At 38.2% G+C, this 19,823-nt stretch overlaps 1 protein-coding gene across 1 annotated transcript in view; it reads right to left on the bottom strand.

Annotated features, from left to right (window-relative positions):
• The window catches only part of LOC144645316 (transmembrane 9 superfamily member 4-like), a 22,443-nt gene extending 2,753 nt beyond the window's left edge, over positions 1-19,690 (bottom strand). Inside the window, exons 1-22 of the mRNA XM_078504843.1 lie at positions 19,599-19,690; positions 19,358-19,480; positions 18,171-18,270; positions 17,341-17,384; positions 16,836-16,948; positions 16,212-16,263; positions 15,282-15,326; positions 14,705-14,760; positions 14,474-14,515; positions 13,954-14,045; positions 13,064-13,104; positions 11,899-12,010; positions 9,225-9,295; positions 6,523-6,655; positions 6,294-6,375; positions 5,447-5,522; positions 4,170-4,253; positions 3,251-3,346; positions 2,078-2,157; positions 1,680-1,743; positions 915-1,034; positions 49-138 (exon numbers count right to left, since the gene is read on the bottom strand). Of these exons, the coding sequence (XP_078360969.1) occupies positions 49-138; positions 915-1,034; positions 1,680-1,743; positions 2,078-2,157; positions 3,251-3,346; positions 4,170-4,253; positions 5,447-5,522; positions 6,294-6,375; positions 6,523-6,655; positions 9,225-9,295; positions 11,899-12,010; positions 13,064-13,104; positions 13,954-14,045; positions 14,474-14,515; positions 14,705-14,760; positions 15,282-15,326; positions 16,212-16,263; positions 16,836-16,948; positions 17,341-17,384; positions 18,171-18,270; positions 19,358-19,480; positions 19,599-19,634 (1,752 nt within the window). The 5' untranslated portion in view covers positions 19,635-19,690. The remainder of the gene's footprint in view (positions 1-48; positions 139-914; positions 1,035-1,679; positions 1,744-2,077; positions 2,158-3,250; positions 3,347-4,169; positions 4,254-5,446; positions 5,523-6,293; positions 6,376-6,522; positions 6,656-9,224; positions 9,296-11,898; positions 12,011-13,063; positions 13,105-13,953; positions 14,046-14,473; positions 14,516-14,704; positions 14,761-15,281; positions 15,327-16,211; positions 16,264-16,835; positions 16,949-17,340; positions 17,385-18,170; positions 18,271-19,357; positions 19,481-19,598) is intronic.
• Between the last annotated feature and the right edge of the window lie 133 nt (positions 19,691-19,823).

The following is a 19,823-nucleotide window of genomic DNA, read 5'->3' as shown; positions in this document are numbered from 1 at the left end:
CCTCAAGTAAGACTACGGTATTTATGTATACTGTTTTATAAAACTCACTTTTGTAATGAAGTAGAATATAGCATAGAAAAACACATAGATAGAGCAGGAACCAGACATGAAGAATGACCTCCACCACCAGTGGTAATCCTGAAACAACAAAAATACATTTTTTTATTAAATCGTGGTGTGTCACAAAACCAAAGCCAAAGTTGTCATTCTGGCCAATCACAAAGGACAGAGACGATCCAGTGAACCAATCAAAACTTGAATCAAATATATGCAGATGGCACGAAAAACGTATGTGAGTGAGTCATGATTGGTTTTGGTTTTACAAGAACATCTGATTCGTTGAGGAGGTGGCACAAGCACTGAGCGGTCTGAGCCTAGTACGATGTTAAACCAAAGGAAATGTGAATTACTTTTCACACTCAAGTGGAAACCGCTCTTATGAATTGTCATGCCAGCACTTGCCATATAACAAAATGTCATCTTTCTTAAAGGGGCTATGTCACGCAATTTTAGGCAATTTCAGCACTGACCAACTGGTCATAGAATTAACTGAAATACCACAATTATGGCTAAAAACTGTAGAATAACTCAAAAGGAACACAGAAAGGCCAAAAAAGGAGCAAGGATGGGCAAAATTCGAGAAGATTAAAATGGATTGCGTTTGGGTAAACTTGAAAAAATGTTGACTCGACTTTTTTCAAGTTTATGTCAATTTGTATGAAAGTGGCATTTACAATGCTCGAAAATCAACCTTGTTTGTTATGTGGCCGTAAATCTGAAGTTCAGAGCTCTTAATTAACAAAAATAAATAGAATTGCCTAAAATACCGTGATCTAGCCCCTTTAATAAACCTATCAAAACTGCAAATTTGGTCAAAACCGAAATTGGATACAACCCCTAGTTTAACAACATACCTCAGCACACAGCTGGAAGTAAATCATCACTATTGAAATCTGAGACACACAGCTGGCAAGGATCAGGAACACCAGAAACAAGAAACCAAACAAGTAGTAGAACTGGTTTTCCCAGATGGCCTGAAAACAAATCACAAAGCAGTGAACAGATGGTTTAGGAAAACTAGGAAACAACTGAAAAGGTGACAAGCCAAACAAATACGGCTAGTGAAAACACTAGCCTGTTGGGTTTTTCATATGCTATAAGCATGGTACAGGGTGGGATAGAAACAAGGTCTGGGGCCGAGTAGCAATGCTCTCACAACTTGCAAGGCAATCAATTCACGATGTAGTCAGTGGTTTTTGGACGATGATGCAACAGGCAATCTTTTCCCGCGAAATGGAAGCTATGTCACCCTCGTTAAATAAAGTCCTACTTACTTACTTACTTACTTACTTACTATGGCAATCACGACTACAATGCCGTGGAATCACTAATTATAACAGGATTCAATTCTCTTCACTAAAAATCTAAAGGAGTGTGTTAATCCGAAATTTTTGTCATCGTCGTGTAGTTGTAAGAACGCAGTGCTACTTTTTAGTGCTGAAATGAAAATGATTGTACCACGATTTTCAATTGGCCCACATGGAGATTGTAAACAAAGAACGACCAAGTCAACAAACAACCTCAAAACAATAGAGCAAGAACAATAGCAAGTTGTTTCTCCCCCCCCCCCCCTGGCATGGTAACTATTTTTTTTAAATTGATAAGTCATATTTACTTACAGATAAGATAAAGAAGAGTTCAATAAACACTGCACCAAATGGAAGGATGCCAGCCATCAGGTTACTAAAACATTTGACAAGAACAGTGTTATGCATTGCACAATGTATTACTCATAAACAATAGTTATTAGCCCAGGCAACAAGCAAAGGAAAAGGAAAGGCATTGTCGTTTTCCTTTACAGGGCCCTACATAAAGAAGTTACAAGCTCTTAGAGACTGTGCAACAGGCAAATAGCTCCATTTCAAAAACAACCAGAGCGTTGCTATTCCTCATTACAAAAACACCCTGTAAAGCGTGCATGCTAAAAGCTGTACTTTTATAACTGGATAGGAACACAGACTGAACTAGAACTTGCTGCAAGTGAAGCTCAATCTCAGGCATTTTCAAGCATGCTTACCTTGGCAATGGACTCATATACCAGGCCTGGTCAGGAACTTGCCGAGGAATTTGATTTGTCCTGACCGGGTGTTCATAGGGCTGCAAAAACAAATGTAAAATGGTGTTTATTACACTAATTACACTAGTAATACGTGACTCGCAGGGCCTAGCTCGCGAAGCTCTGGGTTGGGGAGGCGGGGTGGTGTTATAAATAAGGAGTGGATCATGAAGTTGAACATTGTACATATTCAATTTTCCACAGTAGGCAGGAAGATATATTTGTTAAAAATTAGTAACGGGCATGGCCGCGACACCCTCGTTCCCAGGGTCTACTCCGCTTTGAAGATGGCGGCTCTTTCAGGTTCGTAAAGAGGTATAAAGCGTTGGGAAGCGCAGGCTATTTTCAAAATCATCGACAAATTATTGGATAGTCGCATTTTGGACATTTATTTGAGGGCATTAAAAAAAAGAAGAACGAACGGCAGGAGGATTCGAACCCTCCGCCCGCGCGCCCCTGATGGCGATGAAAGGTTTATAGCCTGAATAGGCGTTGAGGGAGTATTATGTGGAAATCAGTGTTATTTTAATCCGAAAAGAAAAACGATAAAAATGAAAGGCTCAGGATTCGAACCCACAAAAAAAAATAAGGAAAAAAAAAAATCCTAGCCGGATTCAATCCCGAAGATCTGATTTCAAGTTCGACGCCTTACCATTAGGCCACCAGCGCGGCGGCCGTGTGACGTCATTTCCGCCACACACCAAGCTCACAAATAAATAAATATATATGACCGTAAACTCCACACGAGATTTCATCCCGCCTGAGCCCTTTGAGGGACAAAATTATACACCCCGCTACGCTCGGCCTTCGGCTCTCGCTTCGCGAGGAATTATGAATTATTTTACAAAAACCTTAGTTTTGGTCAGATGACAAATCTATTTTTTTGTCTCAGTATTGTATTCTGAATCTGCAAAATGTTTGGTCCAGTTCAGCTTTGTTACCCAGTTTGTACAAAGACTGCCTGAATTGTCAGTTCCTACAAAGTCCGAAAAGGGTCGTATGTCAAGTTACTGTTAAGTTGACATTCCTTATTTAGCTCTTTTAATCTGTTGGTACAGTTGCTACTAATACATTACACAAAGTTTTTCATTCAAGAACATTCAATCAAAGCAGATTAATGGAATGAATACTCACATATTTTCTGTATCCAAAGTAATAGCCAACAAACACAAGAGGGACTGAGATACCAAGCCACATACAAAGCAGAGCAAGCATGGTGGTAAAAGGAACCTTTACAAGACAAACACAAACAACTATTAACAAAAGATTAGAGTACTTATGAAAAACACTTACCTAACAGACCTCTGTAACTAAATTAGGCTGCATAGCAGCTGCCATAGTTTCGAGTGCACATAATTATTATGGGAAACGTGAAAGGCCCAAGGGGGCCACGCGAGAAATTTCTTCTTTCTCATGCAGCCTTCTCGCAATCCCACACTCTTTTAAACGTGCTAAAAAAAGTACACAGACGCCTGCTACGCAGGCTATAACTAAATAAATTAAATTATATTTAGAGAGAAAGCCATGTCAGCCTTAGCTGATTTTCATGCAGTCCTCGAGTGACAAAAACATGCTCTGAAATGCATACTTTTAGGAATGTTTGTTTGCAAAGATTTTAACACTTTTCTGAACAGCCAAATAAATTATACACTCGTGTCATAGGAAACCTAAAAATAATGGTTTATTCTTATTTACAACTGCCATATTAGAGCACTGTTAACAAGTGTGTTTGGCTGTGGATGGCTAGGATGGAAATGGATTACAACTTAAAAAATTGAGACTAAACTTTCCAAGTTGTTTCAGAATGTCCTCAAAAGAGCAATATTTATAGCGGTGGTTTAATATATCTCCACAAATGAAGATGATATCTTCCCTCAGATATTCAAAGAATACATGTATGTTTCTCGCAGGTTTAGTTGCCTAGCACTAATTTCAGAACAGTGTAGACCAAAAATCCACAAAATCCCCATGACATATAGCTCCATTGATTTGACTCAATTGTTTCATGCACATTAAGATTAAAATATAATGCAGCTAAAATCAAAACATTTACCGCTCCAGAAGAGTGCTGTCCCCAGATGAAGAAGTTCAGAATAAAGCTATCTATAGAAACAATTCCAGGATACAGTGTAGCAGTCTGAAAAAAAAAATTGTGAACACACATTAATATCACAATATATACTAGTTATGCAACACTTGCGAGTGGTATACTATGGAATATCCCACGAGTCACTTGTATTTTCTCGGTATACACACGAGCCTTTAGGCGAGTGTGTATGCCAAGAAAATACAAGTGACAAGTGGGATATTCCATAGTATACCACGAGAACGTGTTGTGTAACTATTTTATACCATGCCGTAGAAAATACGCTGACTAAATTTCGCCGGGACAAAAGATCGCAGCGCACGATGGGAAGGTTGAGTTGAATACCGTCGAATATACGACGGCTTTTCTGTATTCTGATTGGCTGTATTTTCTATGGCATGGTATAAATCACAATATATACTAGTTATGCAACGCTTTCGAGTGGTATACTATGGAATATCCCACGAGACACTTGTATTTTCTCGGTATACACACGAGCCTTTAGGCGAGTGTGTATACGAAGAAAATACAAGTGACAAGTGGGATATTCCATAGTATACCACGAGAAAGTGTTGTGTAACTATTTTATACCATGCCATAGAAAATACGCTTACTAAATTTCATCGAGAATAAGATCGCAGCGCACGATGGGAAGGTTGGGTTGAATACCGTCGAATATACAACGGCTTTCCTGTATTCTGATTGGCTGTATTTTCTATGGCATGGTATAAATAATGGTATACAATAGTTCCAAGGGAAACAAAATTAACTGGTTTTCTTTCCAAGGGACCAGTCATTAAGTGATTTGTTTTTACAACACAATGAAGACTTAGAAAAACGGCAGACCTCGATCAACATTCGTGGGCAACAGTGTACTGTTACACTCTGACGTCATAGATTATGCAATGTTGCCCGATCAGAGACTTTTGGCAGGAACTAGTTTTATTGTTAGATGTCATGTGACCTCCAAGTAGCCAATGAGAGCATGGGCTGTTGGGGGGAAATTCCAGCTATATAACAATTTTGCTTATGAGAGAGACATCAAATGAATATAACATGGTATTGTCATCTCACTTTTCCAGCCTGTGATTAGTTCTTAAAATTTAAAATTGGCATCGCAGCACTTAATAATTGGGTTGCTGACATATGCACCAAAATTTGAATGATTTATTTAAAATCGAAAGAAAGTACAGTTCATGCAATCAATAAGTTTTTGATAGTACAGGCACAAGAAATAACATTACCAGCAATGCAGATTTCTTCCAGTTTTGGCCCTTGCATGTCTTGTAGAGTCGAGCAGCAAAATATCCAGCGAAAACACTTTTGATATAGTAAGAAGACCAAAAAATTAATATCACATCATCACAGTGGGGTGACCTAGATAGCCTGACCATGTTGTTACCAAATAACTATTTGATAGTCAAGAGCAGTTTTCAATTGAGTGTTGCTTAAAGGGACTGTGTCACGGCTAAGTTAATTTTATGTTATTAAATTTTGCCAAACACCCGCTATGAAACTAAATGTTTGCAAAGAAATTAATTTTATGATTCTAAATGACAAAACCATAGCTTCACTGCAGCCAAATGTGTTTCCCGGCGTTATAATTTAAAGTTACAAGCAAACAAGATTAACTTTGAAAACTGTTCCGCCGGATCACTTTTCAAAAACCCATATCACAATCCGTTTCAATCTTCGTCACTTTTGGCCATCCGTGCCTTCTTTTGCATTTGGTGTGTTATTTAAATGTTCCTTCACTGTTTTAAGATGATATTTTATAATATATTTAAACGAACTTTGGTGGTCATTTCCTATGCCTAAGTTTGGCTAAAATCCGTGACACGGTCCCAATACAATTTACAATGTTTCACATACATAAACAAACCCACATGCAAAATTTGGAATTGTTTATAAACATTTCTAGTTCTTATTCTCCAATCAGAATGGTTCGTAGTACTTTAAAAAGTTTTTGAGTCAGAGAGATTTAAATGTACATCCCAATGGTTCTTACTTCCATGTTGCCCAAGTGCTTAAAATTCCTTTAAATTGAGATGTTTTCATCTAATGATATAAGATATTCCAAAATACACTTACCCCATGAAGACATAAAGAAATATCATTGCCGTCATCAGACTTCCTCGGCTAGCAGGTGACAACATTCCAAGCATAGCAAACACTGTCAAAAGATACAACACAATTTACTTTTACCTTTGATTCATAAGCTTGCAACACTATTTTAATTATTCTCTCAAGTTCCTGATTTTTTTTAGCTTAAAATAATTAATTACACATGTTGTTTTTGGCTGATCCCTGCTGCCCTTACCTAAAGTGATGAGCACCATGAAAAAGATCTGCACTCCTGATCCCACAAATGCCGTCAGCAGCCACGCCCTCTTGGGGGGTCGGAACACGTCACCGTGGACCAGCTTCCAGCCTGTTTCTTCCATGGTATCCTCCTGTAAAATCAACAAATTGAGCATGAAATAACTCCCAGTACAACTTGCTAAAAAGCAATGAATATTGGTTTTTCTACAGTCAAACGTCTTTGATACAGACACCAAAGGGCCAGGGAAGAGAGCCCATATTATGGAGGAGTCTGCATTACAGAAGTGGGAGGTGCGGTGGCCTAATGGTTAGGACGCTCGACTCCCGAGTCCAATGTCCCGGGTTCGAGTCCTGGCCAGGGCGCTGCGTTGTGTTCTTGGGCAAGACACTTTACTCTCACAGTGCCTCTCTCCACCCAGGTGTATAAAATGGGTACCGGCGAATTTACTGCTGGGGGGTAATCCCTGCGATGGACTGGCATACCATCCAGGGGGGAGTAGCAATACTCTCAGTCACTTAATGCTAACCGGGATAAGCTCCGGCTGTATGAGCCACTTGGCTCGGACACAGACTTTACCTTTTTACCTGTATTACAGAGGTAGAGTTTACATGAAGTTTGTGTCTTTTGAACCAAGTGAACTGTCCTTACCCCCGCCGGCAAAAAAGATGGTGTCTGTGTTATAGAGGTGTCCGTTAGCGTAAGAAGAGGTTCAAGTGCTTTGGAAACCAAGCCTTGATCAAAATTCTTTTGTTTAAGGTGATTCCACTGAAATAGAAGGAGTATTAAAACTTTTTTGAAACTTGGTCCAGGTAACAATTATGTTATGAGCATTAAAAAAATGAAATTAAAAATGGGGGTCAACGCGCTAGTTTTTGTGTAAAATGGATGGGCATTAGTAAATATACGACCCGCGAGGTAGATATTAGGAACCCTAGTAATTCGATTGGGGAACTATTGTTTCTAGAAAAAAATCATTTTTGCATTTAAGTATTAGTCTATTTTAACAAAATAGAGACTTTGATCTTATATTAAAAACTATTCTTTTTGTACAGGAATTAAGATAACGAAAGAAATTAAAGATTTTGCTTTGTGCGCATGTTAACGGCACTACCTAAAAACGTGTTTTTTACGGCATTAAAAATAAAATATCTCAATGTAGAATTTTAAACTTTTCTTTAAATCGCGTTACATTGTAGACAACCGTATGACATTTAAATAAATGCATTAAAAAATGGGGTCAGCGTGCTCGTTTAAGAGAAAACGACCATTTCTTTCCCTACCGAGCGTAGGCTGAAGGGAATCTCGTAGCACTAAATGACGCGAAAACGTATGCGCAGCAAGGATGCGCAATGCAATTCCGTGGAATCACCTTAACACAATGTATGCTGTCTGCATTAAATGAGGTTAAATGCGATTTAACCAAGTTAAATAAAGCAATTTAACCAAGTTAACCACAACGAGTGGGTAGTCAGCTGTCCTGGTGGTCAGGGGTTACTAGCTCTTGTCAGGCTCAGTGCTTTGCGTTCTCGGACATTACAGTGTAGTGTCAGGTCTTCGTTCCATGGAGGGTTTTCAGGGATGTTTTGCGAGTTTTTCTCCTCCCTCCCTCCCTTCCCTGCTTCTTGTTATTAGTTACCGTAGTTATTCGGTTATAAGGCGCACGGTTTTTTCGAGAAAAATCTGTTTTTCTGTGGGAAGTTCATGCCAAAATTGGGGTGAGTCTTATAGCCGAGTATTTTCGCCCAACAAAATCTTATGACCGCCATTTTACCGAAACTTACAGTTAAAACAAGAGGGTTATTGTCTTTTACAGTATTAAAGATATAAGAAACATTAACTTTAAACGCAAAGTTTATTATCGCGTATATAAAACGAGTTTCAGTAACACCTGTATATGCCAGCATTTTGTTCAAATTAGACAAAGAAAATCAAGCATTCTCATTTGAAACAAACCTTTCTAAGCGTAGAAAGTGGAAAATGACTTTAGAAGACAAGAAAAACACCAAAAAAGCTTGAGAATCTTTCAAAACCACTCGATAAACAAAGTACGAAGCGATCCGAAGCGTGCTTGAGAGCTTGGTAACCAAGCAACAAACTCAGTGGTCACTGGAAACTACACATCTGCCAGGTTACTAAGCAGCTAAGTTCGAAGCATGAACGATGGAAAGATGTTTTGCTCAAGTGGATTTACGTCTTTTTTAGCAGGAAATGTTAGCTTTTTACTGGACGATTGTGCCAAGGAATATGAACAACATTCAAACATTCAAATTTTGTAAGAAAAAACTGTCCTTAAATTGATCGCTACATCTTTTCAACTCTCCAACTCATGGTGCGTCTTATAACCGAGTGTTTTCTGAGAATTTTCAGTTTGTAAACTTAGCATAACAATGTTGCCAAGTTTGGGGTGCGTCTTATAACCGAGTGCGCCTTATAACCGAATAACTACGGTATTCATTTTTCCACTGATTTAATCAGTGTGACGGGTGTCTGTGTGTGGGGGCTCATGGCTGTTTTGTTGGGATTGCCAGCCTTGGCAGCTTTATTCTATCTGGGGAGGGCCGGCGGACCTCAGTGGAGGCCCTCCCGGGTATCCCAGGCACCCATCCTTCATATTCACGAGGCAGTGGTTAACGTTTCCTTGAATTAAACACAGGATCATTTCAATAATTAATGCACATAATTGAAAGTTTGCTTATTACCATTTCATCCTCTTTGTTATAACGTGCAATATCACGTCGTAAAGTCCTGATCATTATCATCGACACAATACCTGAAACACAGTATGAGATTTCCTAACTAAGTCAGCAAGAAAATAATAATAATAGGAGGCAGCGTAGCCGAGTGGTTAGAGCGCTGGACTCAAAATCTGAAGGTCGCAGGTTCGAGTCCGGTTCTGAATACTAGCTGGTGTTGTTCTTGGTCGCGCAGAGTTCAACTCCCCGGCTATGCCAACTTGCCTGCCTCCTGCCAGTTGGGATTTTAAACCATAATTATTATGTTTATTTAAATATTTGTTTCCTTGTTTATTCACATTGGCCCCAGACGACGTTCGAATAGTATCCCATGATGCATTAAATCGTTTCATCTTATATTATCACTGCGTACGTGACCTAATCAGTATTGTTCAGCTCTCGCAAAGCGAGAAGAAGCGTTCGCCATGGCGTGTTTCCGGACTAGTTTTGATTCAAAAGCTGCTGCTTTTGAGGAAAACGACTTATTCTACGTTCACTGCGTTTCAAAGGAGAATTTCATTGTCACATTGAAGGGATTTACCTGTGTTTCGCTAGTATACAGAGAAATACATGTTAGTGCTATCGAACAATTGGACGAACGTCGAAGAGCTCTCGTTCCTGTGACAGTCAAAAATTCGGCTATAGATGAGCTATTTGTTGCTGGAGTGTTAATAAAGAAGTCCTGTGCTGATCCGAATCGGTTTTCTTACATTAATTTTCTTCTTACATCTCTATCGAGCTCTAGTCTGTCCGCTTCGCAGTCGGAGGGCTCGTTCGGCGTTGTTTACATAATCTGTGAATACATATTTGAGCTTATTATTACGGTTATTTTTCACCAGTTGTAAGCATTTTACTTATTTGAAGAGTACAGTTATAAAATTACTTTCGAAATTAGGCATTTTGAATGTAAATATAAATGGCGACGCTCGGGCAGCGATTGTTGCCTGAAACAGACATCACACACGCTTCGCAGCATGCGGCGCTGGTTTTTGATCGAAATTTCAGTCATCTTTGATTGCTGAAAAAGTCATTAAGATGCGGGTACTTCTGGGTACTTCTTTGCAAGTAGAATAATACGGTCTTTATTATGCTAGGGTGAGACCCATATTTAGTAGAAACCTGCTTATAATCCGAAGAATCGTGAATATTTATGACCTCGCCGCGGGTCAGTGAACACTTTGTGAAGGAAAGCTAATCAAAATAATCAAAATAAAGGACGTTTTTTAACAAACCATGGTCATAGGACAATTGCAAATCAATGAAAGTATGACAAACAACAAAATAATACAATTTTCTTGCTTTTGACTGGAAAAAATACGAAATGTGCCGTAGAGAAAACGGCGTTATTTTATGGTGGAATCCGCCATAACTTCGATATTGCGTGAAGTGCGCGGAGAATTGCACCATGGGATACTATTCAAACGTCGTCTGCATTGGCCCTGAAAAGCCCCCTCTCAGGCAGTAGCCAATTAAGTATTAATTAATTTATTATTTATTTATAATGATCATCGATAGCATCTATTTTGAGGTATATTGAATTAATAGGCCACATGTATTGCAGGGATGTCGCTAAAGGCCAGCTGCTGGCTAATTTCACTGGCTGAAAGAGAACTTAATTTAAATCCAGCTGAAATTTCACAGGAAATTAAAACAGAGACTTAGGTAAACTTTTAGAGCTGCCAAGGCAAGAAAAGCCAGCTGTTAATGAGCCGGCTTAGTGTTTTCTTAGCTACATCTCTGGTATTGGAGTTGGGTTATTTCTTAACTGGATCACATCAACATTGCGCGGCTGACCTTGTTATGCCCTCAACAGGAGTATGACATTATACATTGTACTTTAACATGCCTGCATGCATGTATTTCTGAATGGGCCCTTTGCAGCTAATGATAACATGGTACAAAATCTGCCATGCTGGAGGGTAAGCTCTGCTCTGGGACATTCAATACAAAGGAAAGACAAGCATAAATGGTTGAAGTTGCTTTGTTTTGGATGTCCCAGTGCAAATTGCTTGCCCTCCAGTGCAGTGTTACTTTGTACCATGTGATCATATACCTGCCAACTTTTTCTGGGACAAAGGCGTGAGGTTTTTATCCTGAGAGTGCCAGGATTTCCGAAGAGATATGACAATGTCTGAAGCCTCCCGAAGACGAAGAGGTATTCCGAAGAGGTTCCAAACATATCCGCTCCTAGTGCGTGGCCTTGTTCAAAATGCTTTTCTCATTAAAACTCTGAGATTTTGGAGAAAGTATCGTCATTTACTCATTTTACATGGAGTTTTTGTTTATCACATTGGTTTGAGTTTACATTTTTAGGGAACTTGTGCCTGTTTTGGTTTTAAAAACTTACATCTTTTCGACCAGGCGCGAGAAATTGAGTTGGCGTGAGATTGAAGTTTTCAAGTCACAGGCGTGAGACTCACGCCCAAGGCGTGAGACTCACGCCCAAGGCGTGAGGGTTGGCAGGTATATCATCATTAGCTGCAAGGGGCCCATTGTACGTGCTAAACCCATTTTGTACTGCCTTTTCTCTAGAAATACTGCAGTCATAATTGGAACTTAAATGTACACTTCTCTTTGTTAGGAGATTAACAGAAAAATGTAAACAATGAAAGTAGTTATTATAGAAGACATCCAGACTTACCGGACAGAAATAGGACAATCACAACAGAGTTGACGATAGCAAACCAGTGGATCTGAACATCACTCATGGCTAAATATGTGTCCCACCTTGATGCCCATACAACATCACTGGGCTGTGGAATAATAACAAACTCATTTATTTATTATTCTAAATGACTTCTTTAAGCTGAGAATTTGGGAAAGGTTGTACATGTAGATGGAAGGCGTGGTGGCCTAATGGTTAGCGCGTCGGCCTCCGGATGGAACAGTCCAGGTTCGAGCCCTGGCTGGGGTCACTATGTTGTGTTCTTGGGCAAGAAACTTTACTCTCACAGTGCCTCTCACCACCCAGGTGTATAAATGGGTACCGGCAAAATAATGCTAAGGGGATAGCCTGTGATGGACTAGCATCCCATCCAGGGGGAGTAGAAATATCCCTAGCTGCTTAATGCTATGTACAGAAACCGGGATAAGCTCCAGCAGTATGGGACACTTGGCTCAAGGCTTCCCTTCCCCCCCCCCCCCCCCACCCCTAGCTGATGAACGTCTTTGTTGACATCACCTGTTAGTTTAATTATGTATTTGATCTTATAAGGGTAATTTCTCACTAGATAATTTAGAACTGGAAACTCTTTGAATTGCTTCAAGGAGAATTTGTAAAATCTCCCCGGTTCTGCCAAATATAAAAGGTAAGACTAATGTGCAGAGAAAGTTTAAAAGCCTAAACTTTGATTCCAGAATTTTCGGCAGGGCAAGTGGATGTTATTTATGACTTGCCAAGCAACAAGAAACAGATTTGGAATTTGTAAATGGCAGGTGAAATAAACTCAATATAATTACAAAGGCCTTTAGGCTGGCATATGTGGCTTTAACCCGAAACTTTATTTCTTTCCTCTACTACACACCCCTAGTGACTGTTAATAGTGTCTGACTATACAGCAAAAAAAAAAAGTTTATAAACCTGAATCCCCAATAAATATATAATTTTGCTCAAAAATTGATTGTCAGAATCTAAATGTTCTGGTTTAACATAAGGGAAAGGTGTCACACTCAGTGAAGAGACACTTGTACTGTGGAGCAAGATGCCAAATTTGCTGGCATGGGTGGTCAAAATCTGGAGTCAATGGCGGCAGACAGAGCAAAACGGTGGGACATGCTCAAGTTAATGATGATGATGATGTACTTACCTCCCATTTTACGGAGTAAGTCATAGCCACTGTGTTCTCCTCTGTTAATAAACAAAAGTATTAACTTAAGATACTATTACCATAAATGCTCAAGTTGGCCCTGGGGCGGTTATTTAGTTTAGTTTTGCTCAAAGGGGGACATGCAGTGCCAATGCACTTACATGGATATTTCCTTGAGGAAATGAGAAGTAAACAACTGTTAGTATGTTAGAAGAGAAGAGAAGAGAAGAGAACAGAAGAGAACAGAAGAGAAGAGAAGAGAAGAGAAGAGAAGAGAAGAGAAGGGGGGGGGTGTGAAGAGGGATAAAGAAACACATCATTTGTCAGATGACAGTGAATGGTAGAAGCAGGAAAAAAAAATTATTAATAATCTTGTGTAATAATGGGCAGTAGCAAAGTGGAAATTACAAAGAGCAGCCAAGGAAGGGGTTAGAAATCAGGGTTAAAGGGTACAGGAAGTGGGCAGTTCAGAACTACCCTAACCCTGCCTCTATCCCAAGTTATAGAGCGGTTTTCACTTAATGAGTGTCGAAAGTTAATTGCCTTTGCTTTGGTTTTGCATTGCTACGCTTAGTGATTGGCTTAAAAATCTCGCGTCACTTTCTTAGCCAATCAGAACTAAAACCAAAACCAATTGTGACTCGCTCGCGCACGTTTTCCCGCGCTTTGTTCCGGCTACATGTATTTGCTTGGAGTTTTGATTGGTTCACTGGTTTGTCTGTGTCCTTTGTGATTGGCCGGAGTAATTACTTTGGTTTTGGTTTTACGACGCTCAATTGAAAACTGCTCTAAAGTAACCAAGTTTTAGTTCAAAACCAGTGCTGCAATAAATTAATAGTCAGTTTAAGAAGATGACTGTGAAAACAAATAAATGGAAATCCTGTACTTACTATCAGGAATAATAGTTTGGCCAGAAGGTTTCTCAGAAGTGAAAGAGCACTTGTTGCCTTCAGGTTCAGCTGACACTGCATCCCTTGCAATACTAACATTTACAACAATTGAATTTAATATAAATAATTATAATAAATTTTTGTAAGCAAATGTAAAAATAATACCATAAATGTGACTATCACTTAGAACTGATCAAGAGAGTGTTGAAAGTAATTTGTATTTGCTTTGGTTTTGCTAAATACACTTAGTGATTGTTTTTAAAATCTCGCGCCACTTTCTTAACCAATTCGAGAAAAATCACACATGTTTTCCTGCACCACGCATCAGCTACAAGAACATGACATTGTATTTACTTTGAGTTTTGATTGGTTCAGTGTATTGTCTGTGTCTGTTTTGATTGGCCAGAATGATTACTTTGGTTTTGGTTTCATGAGACTCAATTGAAAATCGCTCTTTTAAATTAAGATATTAAAATTTAAATTAATAAGTTACTGTCTGAGATGAACTTGTGACTCTAACCTTCTTGTTTGGACTTCAAACCCAACAACACGGAATGTGGCACTGCATGAAAAAAGAAAATATGTACACATTACATTTAGTAACACTAAACATCACTGAACAGAAACTTAATTATTGTGGCAGTAGCAAGCAAAAGTAGAAAAAGTCTTGCTTTTCTTTTGAGGTTACAACTTGAAAGTGACTGGCTTTCAGTAACAAGTAATTATGTTACACATTATATAATTGCCTTACTTGTCATAAGTGTGATATTTGAGAATCATCGCCAAATGATTGTTGAGAAATGTGTTCTGAAAAAGACATTATGAAATTATTATTAATAATGATTGACACCATTAACAGGGATGTAAAACAAAAATTCAGGATGCAAAAAGGAAAGAAAGTTAATCTGAACAAGTGTGGGCTTTGGACAGGCTGATCATAAGATTCACAAATATCTAGACCGTTTTTGTATTCTCAGTATTGGATTGGATCTAGCTTGCAATGGAGGCTAATGTGGGTAAGCATTTAAAATGCAAATGACACAACACTCTTTTTAATGATATTCCCATGCATTAGCCTCCATTTCAAGATATTTTCAGTCCAATGCCGAGATTCCAAAAAGGTCTATTTCACTTGATCTACATGTAGCAAGAAGCCAGCAGTCAGGAAATTTTTGTTGTTGTAGAACAGAGTCAGATAGTATAACTGGTATGTATTTTTGGTGGATAGTACTCAAATAAAAACAAGCCCATTTTGCAGGGTAAGTGTCAAAACTGGGAGAGTTTTACTACATTAATTTTGGAGTCATTGAATATCTTCTTCCACTGACCTTTTCTAGTGTGAAACCAAGTTTAAATCCATGGTCATACTGCACCTGTAAGTTAACAAACAAATTAAAGAATACACTGGAAAACAAGGCAATGGATGCCCAAGACTAGTAGTAAGTACAGTAGAACCCCGGTAACTTGAACTCTGAAGGGAAACGAAAAAACCGTTCGAGTTAGTGTGGTTTCGAGTTATCGGGGTAGATTGAATATTTAATTTGCCAAGTTAATAATTGATAGTTTACTGATTTTACAGCAATTCAGTATACAGTACAGTGCAAATTAAACTTATCTCGTCAGAAACTCTAACACGATCATAAATTCTTAGTATAAGAGTGGAAAAAGGCTGCCAAATACGTGATCTGTTTTGTTGTTCTAATAAATGTGGTGAGTTGCAAAAACCGGGATTCGAGTTATCGGGGTAAATTTGACACAAATTTTTATCAAGGGAAACAAAATTTAGTTTGAGTTAGCGGGGTTTTCGAGTTATCCAAGTTCGAGTTAACCGAGTAAAAATGACTGAAAAGTGAGTTCAAATCCAAGGGAAATGGAAGTGTGTTCGAGTTAGCGGGGTTGTTGGAGTTATCCGAGTTCGAGTTACCAGGGTTCTACTACACATGTACTGATGACTGAATGCTTTTTCAGTCAAATGACACACAGTACAGCCATGTACATGTACAAGAGTCATAAGCAGAATAGGAACTCTGCTTACGGCTCTGTCAGTTTGATTTTCACTAAATCATAATGCTCTGTATTTCTGATTACAACTCCGACTCTGACTTCATCACTTGTAAAAACCAGCCTTAAGTCCTTTTTGAACAGTTTCAGTGCTTGGCTTAGGTATTCTTTAGTGTACAGAAAGCCCTCCATTCATACAAAGCAATCTGATGGAAAAACAGACTGAACAGAATTTATAAAACAGTAACAACAGTTACCTGCCCATGGTCAAGGAGAAATTTTGTTGCTACAGGAAGGTTGTCAATTACCCTAAGTAAACAAACCAAATACTCCTTATTAGTACAAAAAAAAAATAGACTGAAGATATAAATTATACTTGAGTATACATGTAAGACATTGTTACACTACTAAGAAAGAGGACCAAAAGCAAAAATCAACCAATCAGATTGCTCCATCACCAGTCCAATATTTTCTAAGTAGTGGACAGGGTATTGTCCCAAATGATCATGCCACAATTTAACGTTAAAAAAAAAAACACTTGACTCACATGAAAAGCCCCCTTAACTAGTACTTTTTATTGGTTTGTAACACAGTGCTAGGGAATTCTTTTCTAACCAAAACACCCAGTGGGTCTTCTGTCAGAATTCCATTCTTTTTATCCTTTCTGATTATCACTTAATATATCTACAAAAATCTTCTTCAGTTGTATAACAAATGTCTTTTAAACCAAGCTTGTCTGGGACCCTACTGGGAGAATACCAGCCCTGGGTCTTTTCTGCATGGACCTCGCTGGGCTTGGTCCATACTGTCTACTGACCTTGGGCCAACATTCTCCTAGTACAGCCTTTCTGCCTGGTTAATACAATGTATATAATACATACATGTGAACATGATATTCTTCAGATATCAACTTGGCAAGTTTTGTGGACTGTTCAGCTGTCAATGTCGTGGGCTGACACAACAATGTGCAACCTTTGTTTTCTGCCATTTTAATCTGGAAGATACCAAAACAACAAAGTAGTACGCATAACGCTATACTTTGAAAGGCAGGCATTCAATAATGTGGCTAAGCCAAGGATACTACATTGCAGGGTGACAGATATGTTTTTAGGCAGGTTGACCACAAAGAATTGCAACAGGTCAAGTTTCCACTGCTCCCACCAAAGATAACTACTGATTTGTCAGGTCATGTAGCTGACGTGAGGTTTTTGACTGGAGACCCGACTCTTACCTGGAGCACTGAATTAAAAGAGAGAGCACTGAGCTCTACTTAGTGTAAGCTGAGTTGATGGACATCACATGTAAATCATGTAAGTCACTGAATTAGTATAAAAACACTGAAAAAGATATAAATTAGAATGTAAAGAATACAGGCCTTGTACAAACCTCGTATAAAGTGTTTACTATTCTGTCTCCACGAAGTACTTCGCCTGAAGAAAAAAACAATATCTTTTATCCTTTCAGTTCTTAGCAGGGAAAATCACATCTTCCTTACTTTAATAACTAGCTACTGGTAGGCTATTATTAGCATGAACACAACAGTATCTGAATAAAACAGATTCATTTCTATTGTAAAGACACATTCAATTAGATGTAGATCACTTTTGAGAACAACAAGTAATCTAACATTTCATTCACCATTCTTGTACCTTATTACATAAATTTTCATGACACGTTAATTTCGTGATTCCAAAAAATCGCGAAATTAAAGTGACGCGGACAGTAAGTGTCGTGCACATAACATGACGCGAAAATTAATTGACTCACATAATGTCAACAATCGAGAAAAAATAGGTTTAGTACTACTGAAGGAAGGAATTTTCAATGCCATTGAAAATTTGACTCAAGAACAATAACTCATGCATGCACAAGCATGACCTACTTGTAGACATTGCGAGAACTGCTCTGTTGTATTTGCCGAGAATAATTAGTCTCGTTCTTGCGTTTTTGTTAATTTTGACGTTATTGTTCCTTTGATGAAGTCCTTTTATTTAATTCAAGGACATATTAAATAATATTGCCAAGGAAATGTAAGTGATTAAAGTGATTCAAAATACAAAATTTTAGCAAAATCAGGAAATTTAAGTGTCGCAAAATATGCGCACCTCAAAATCGCGAAATTAATGTGTCGTGAAAATTTCATATAATAAGGTAACCTTTTTTTAGACAAGCTCTTACTACATGTATAATAATAGAAACATTGTGCAAGACCTTACCTAAGTTCTCTGGCTTGTACTGTAAATTTTCTGGCTTGCAAATTGGTACAGAGTAATATTCAAATGGTAACTGTGTCTTGATGCTTGTCATTTTGACTGCCTATATTTACCGAAAGATGAAATAATTAAGTTTTAATATAATAGCCTTTTCACCCAGTTGGTCTCTCCTGGTTAATGCACACAAGAAAATAGATTTAATATGGTAAGTTGTTGTTATAAGTAAATTTATTTTATATTAGATTTTACCAGGTTCATGGTTTGTAGTATTTAATAAACAAATAAAGTAAAAATAAACCTTTTTTGAGGAAGCGTATGTCACAAGTGTTTTACAGGAGACATATTGATAGGATTAAGATTAACGCTAAGAATTTGTTTAATAAAACCTGCAAAAATACTAACTACAATCTAGATCAAATACAAAAAAATAGTTTGGGCACTTCGATTCAGAGATGTGAAGGTTTAAATGAAATAACTGCCCCTTCCCAAATAAGCACTCTGTCACTAACAAGCGCCCCCACCCCACACCCTCTTGAGCTGTCAAAAATTAGATGAGTTCATGGGTGTCAATCAAATTTTTAAGGACGTTTGCATGATGTGATTGTAAATGTGAGAGTAGTACGGAATGAGCAACAACCACAACAATAAGTTGAAAGTAAGCTTACCATATATTTAATTAATTAATAATATTATTTTCTCAGTTTAGTGAGTTTGGGAGAATTTACTCATGGCAATCCATAAATCTCATCCTTCTTTTTACATACATGTACATCTTAATTCAAATTTGTTGTTTTTTTGTTTCAGTAAACTTGACTGTGCTGATCCTGGAGATGCATTGATACAAATAAAAACAAAAGGAACTTTAGAGAAATCGAAGGCATGGCAACAGAGTGAAAGAGACAAAAATGACATTTTGTATTTCCTGTAGCAATAAAATGTATAATGTGCAGTGTACAAGAACACGGTTAAAAGTTTAAACCGAAGATAGTGTTTGTTTTGAAGAGTAAGATCTCTTCATCAAGCTTTGTATTAGGCAGGTATAAACACATATTTTTAGCCGCTTTCAATATTCGGGAACACACTTCACATAAATATTCAAGTTCTTAAATATATATGCCTTAAAAGCAGGCAAAATATCGTAGACAGGCACATAAAATAGATAATTAAACCTCAACCGGACGACAACATACCTTGACATCCAGTTTTTCTCCTCTTTCATAATCAATGGGAGCGATTCCGGGTAAATAAAACGACCGAACGGGCAAAATATTGACGCACAAGATCAAACTTGACAATAGCCATAGCGTTGTTTTCTAGAGTTGCGTAAAAATAACAAAGATCGAATTAATTAATAAGGTTGGTGGGTAGAAATACATCGTTTCAGGAGCCGCGTTAGGTAATAATCGATTACAGTTTAGCAGGAAAACACACCTTTTTTAACTTTTCAGTAAAGTCGGCGTCCGCCATGATGGTTGCCGCGTATATTCTGTATTTATGCGCATGCCACGTCGCAAGTACCAGTGCAAAACGTTGACATTGGCCGTGAAGGATTGGTACTATGGTAAGTTGAGATGGCGTGACTCGCGTGATCCAAGGCCTCCGTGCTATACGCCGCGCCTATCAAGCTCCTAAATCTCCATTTTCAGACAAAATCAA

Source organism: Oculina patagonica, chromosome 3, assembly GCF_052425735.1.
Source record: "Oculina patagonica isolate OP01 chromosome 3, crgOcupat, whole genome shotgun sequence".
Classification (NCBI taxonomy): Eukaryota; Metazoa; Cnidaria; class Anthozoa; order Scleractinia; family Oculinidae; genus Oculina; species Oculina patagonica.
This window is presented reverse-complemented; position numbering and strand designations above follow the sequence as displayed.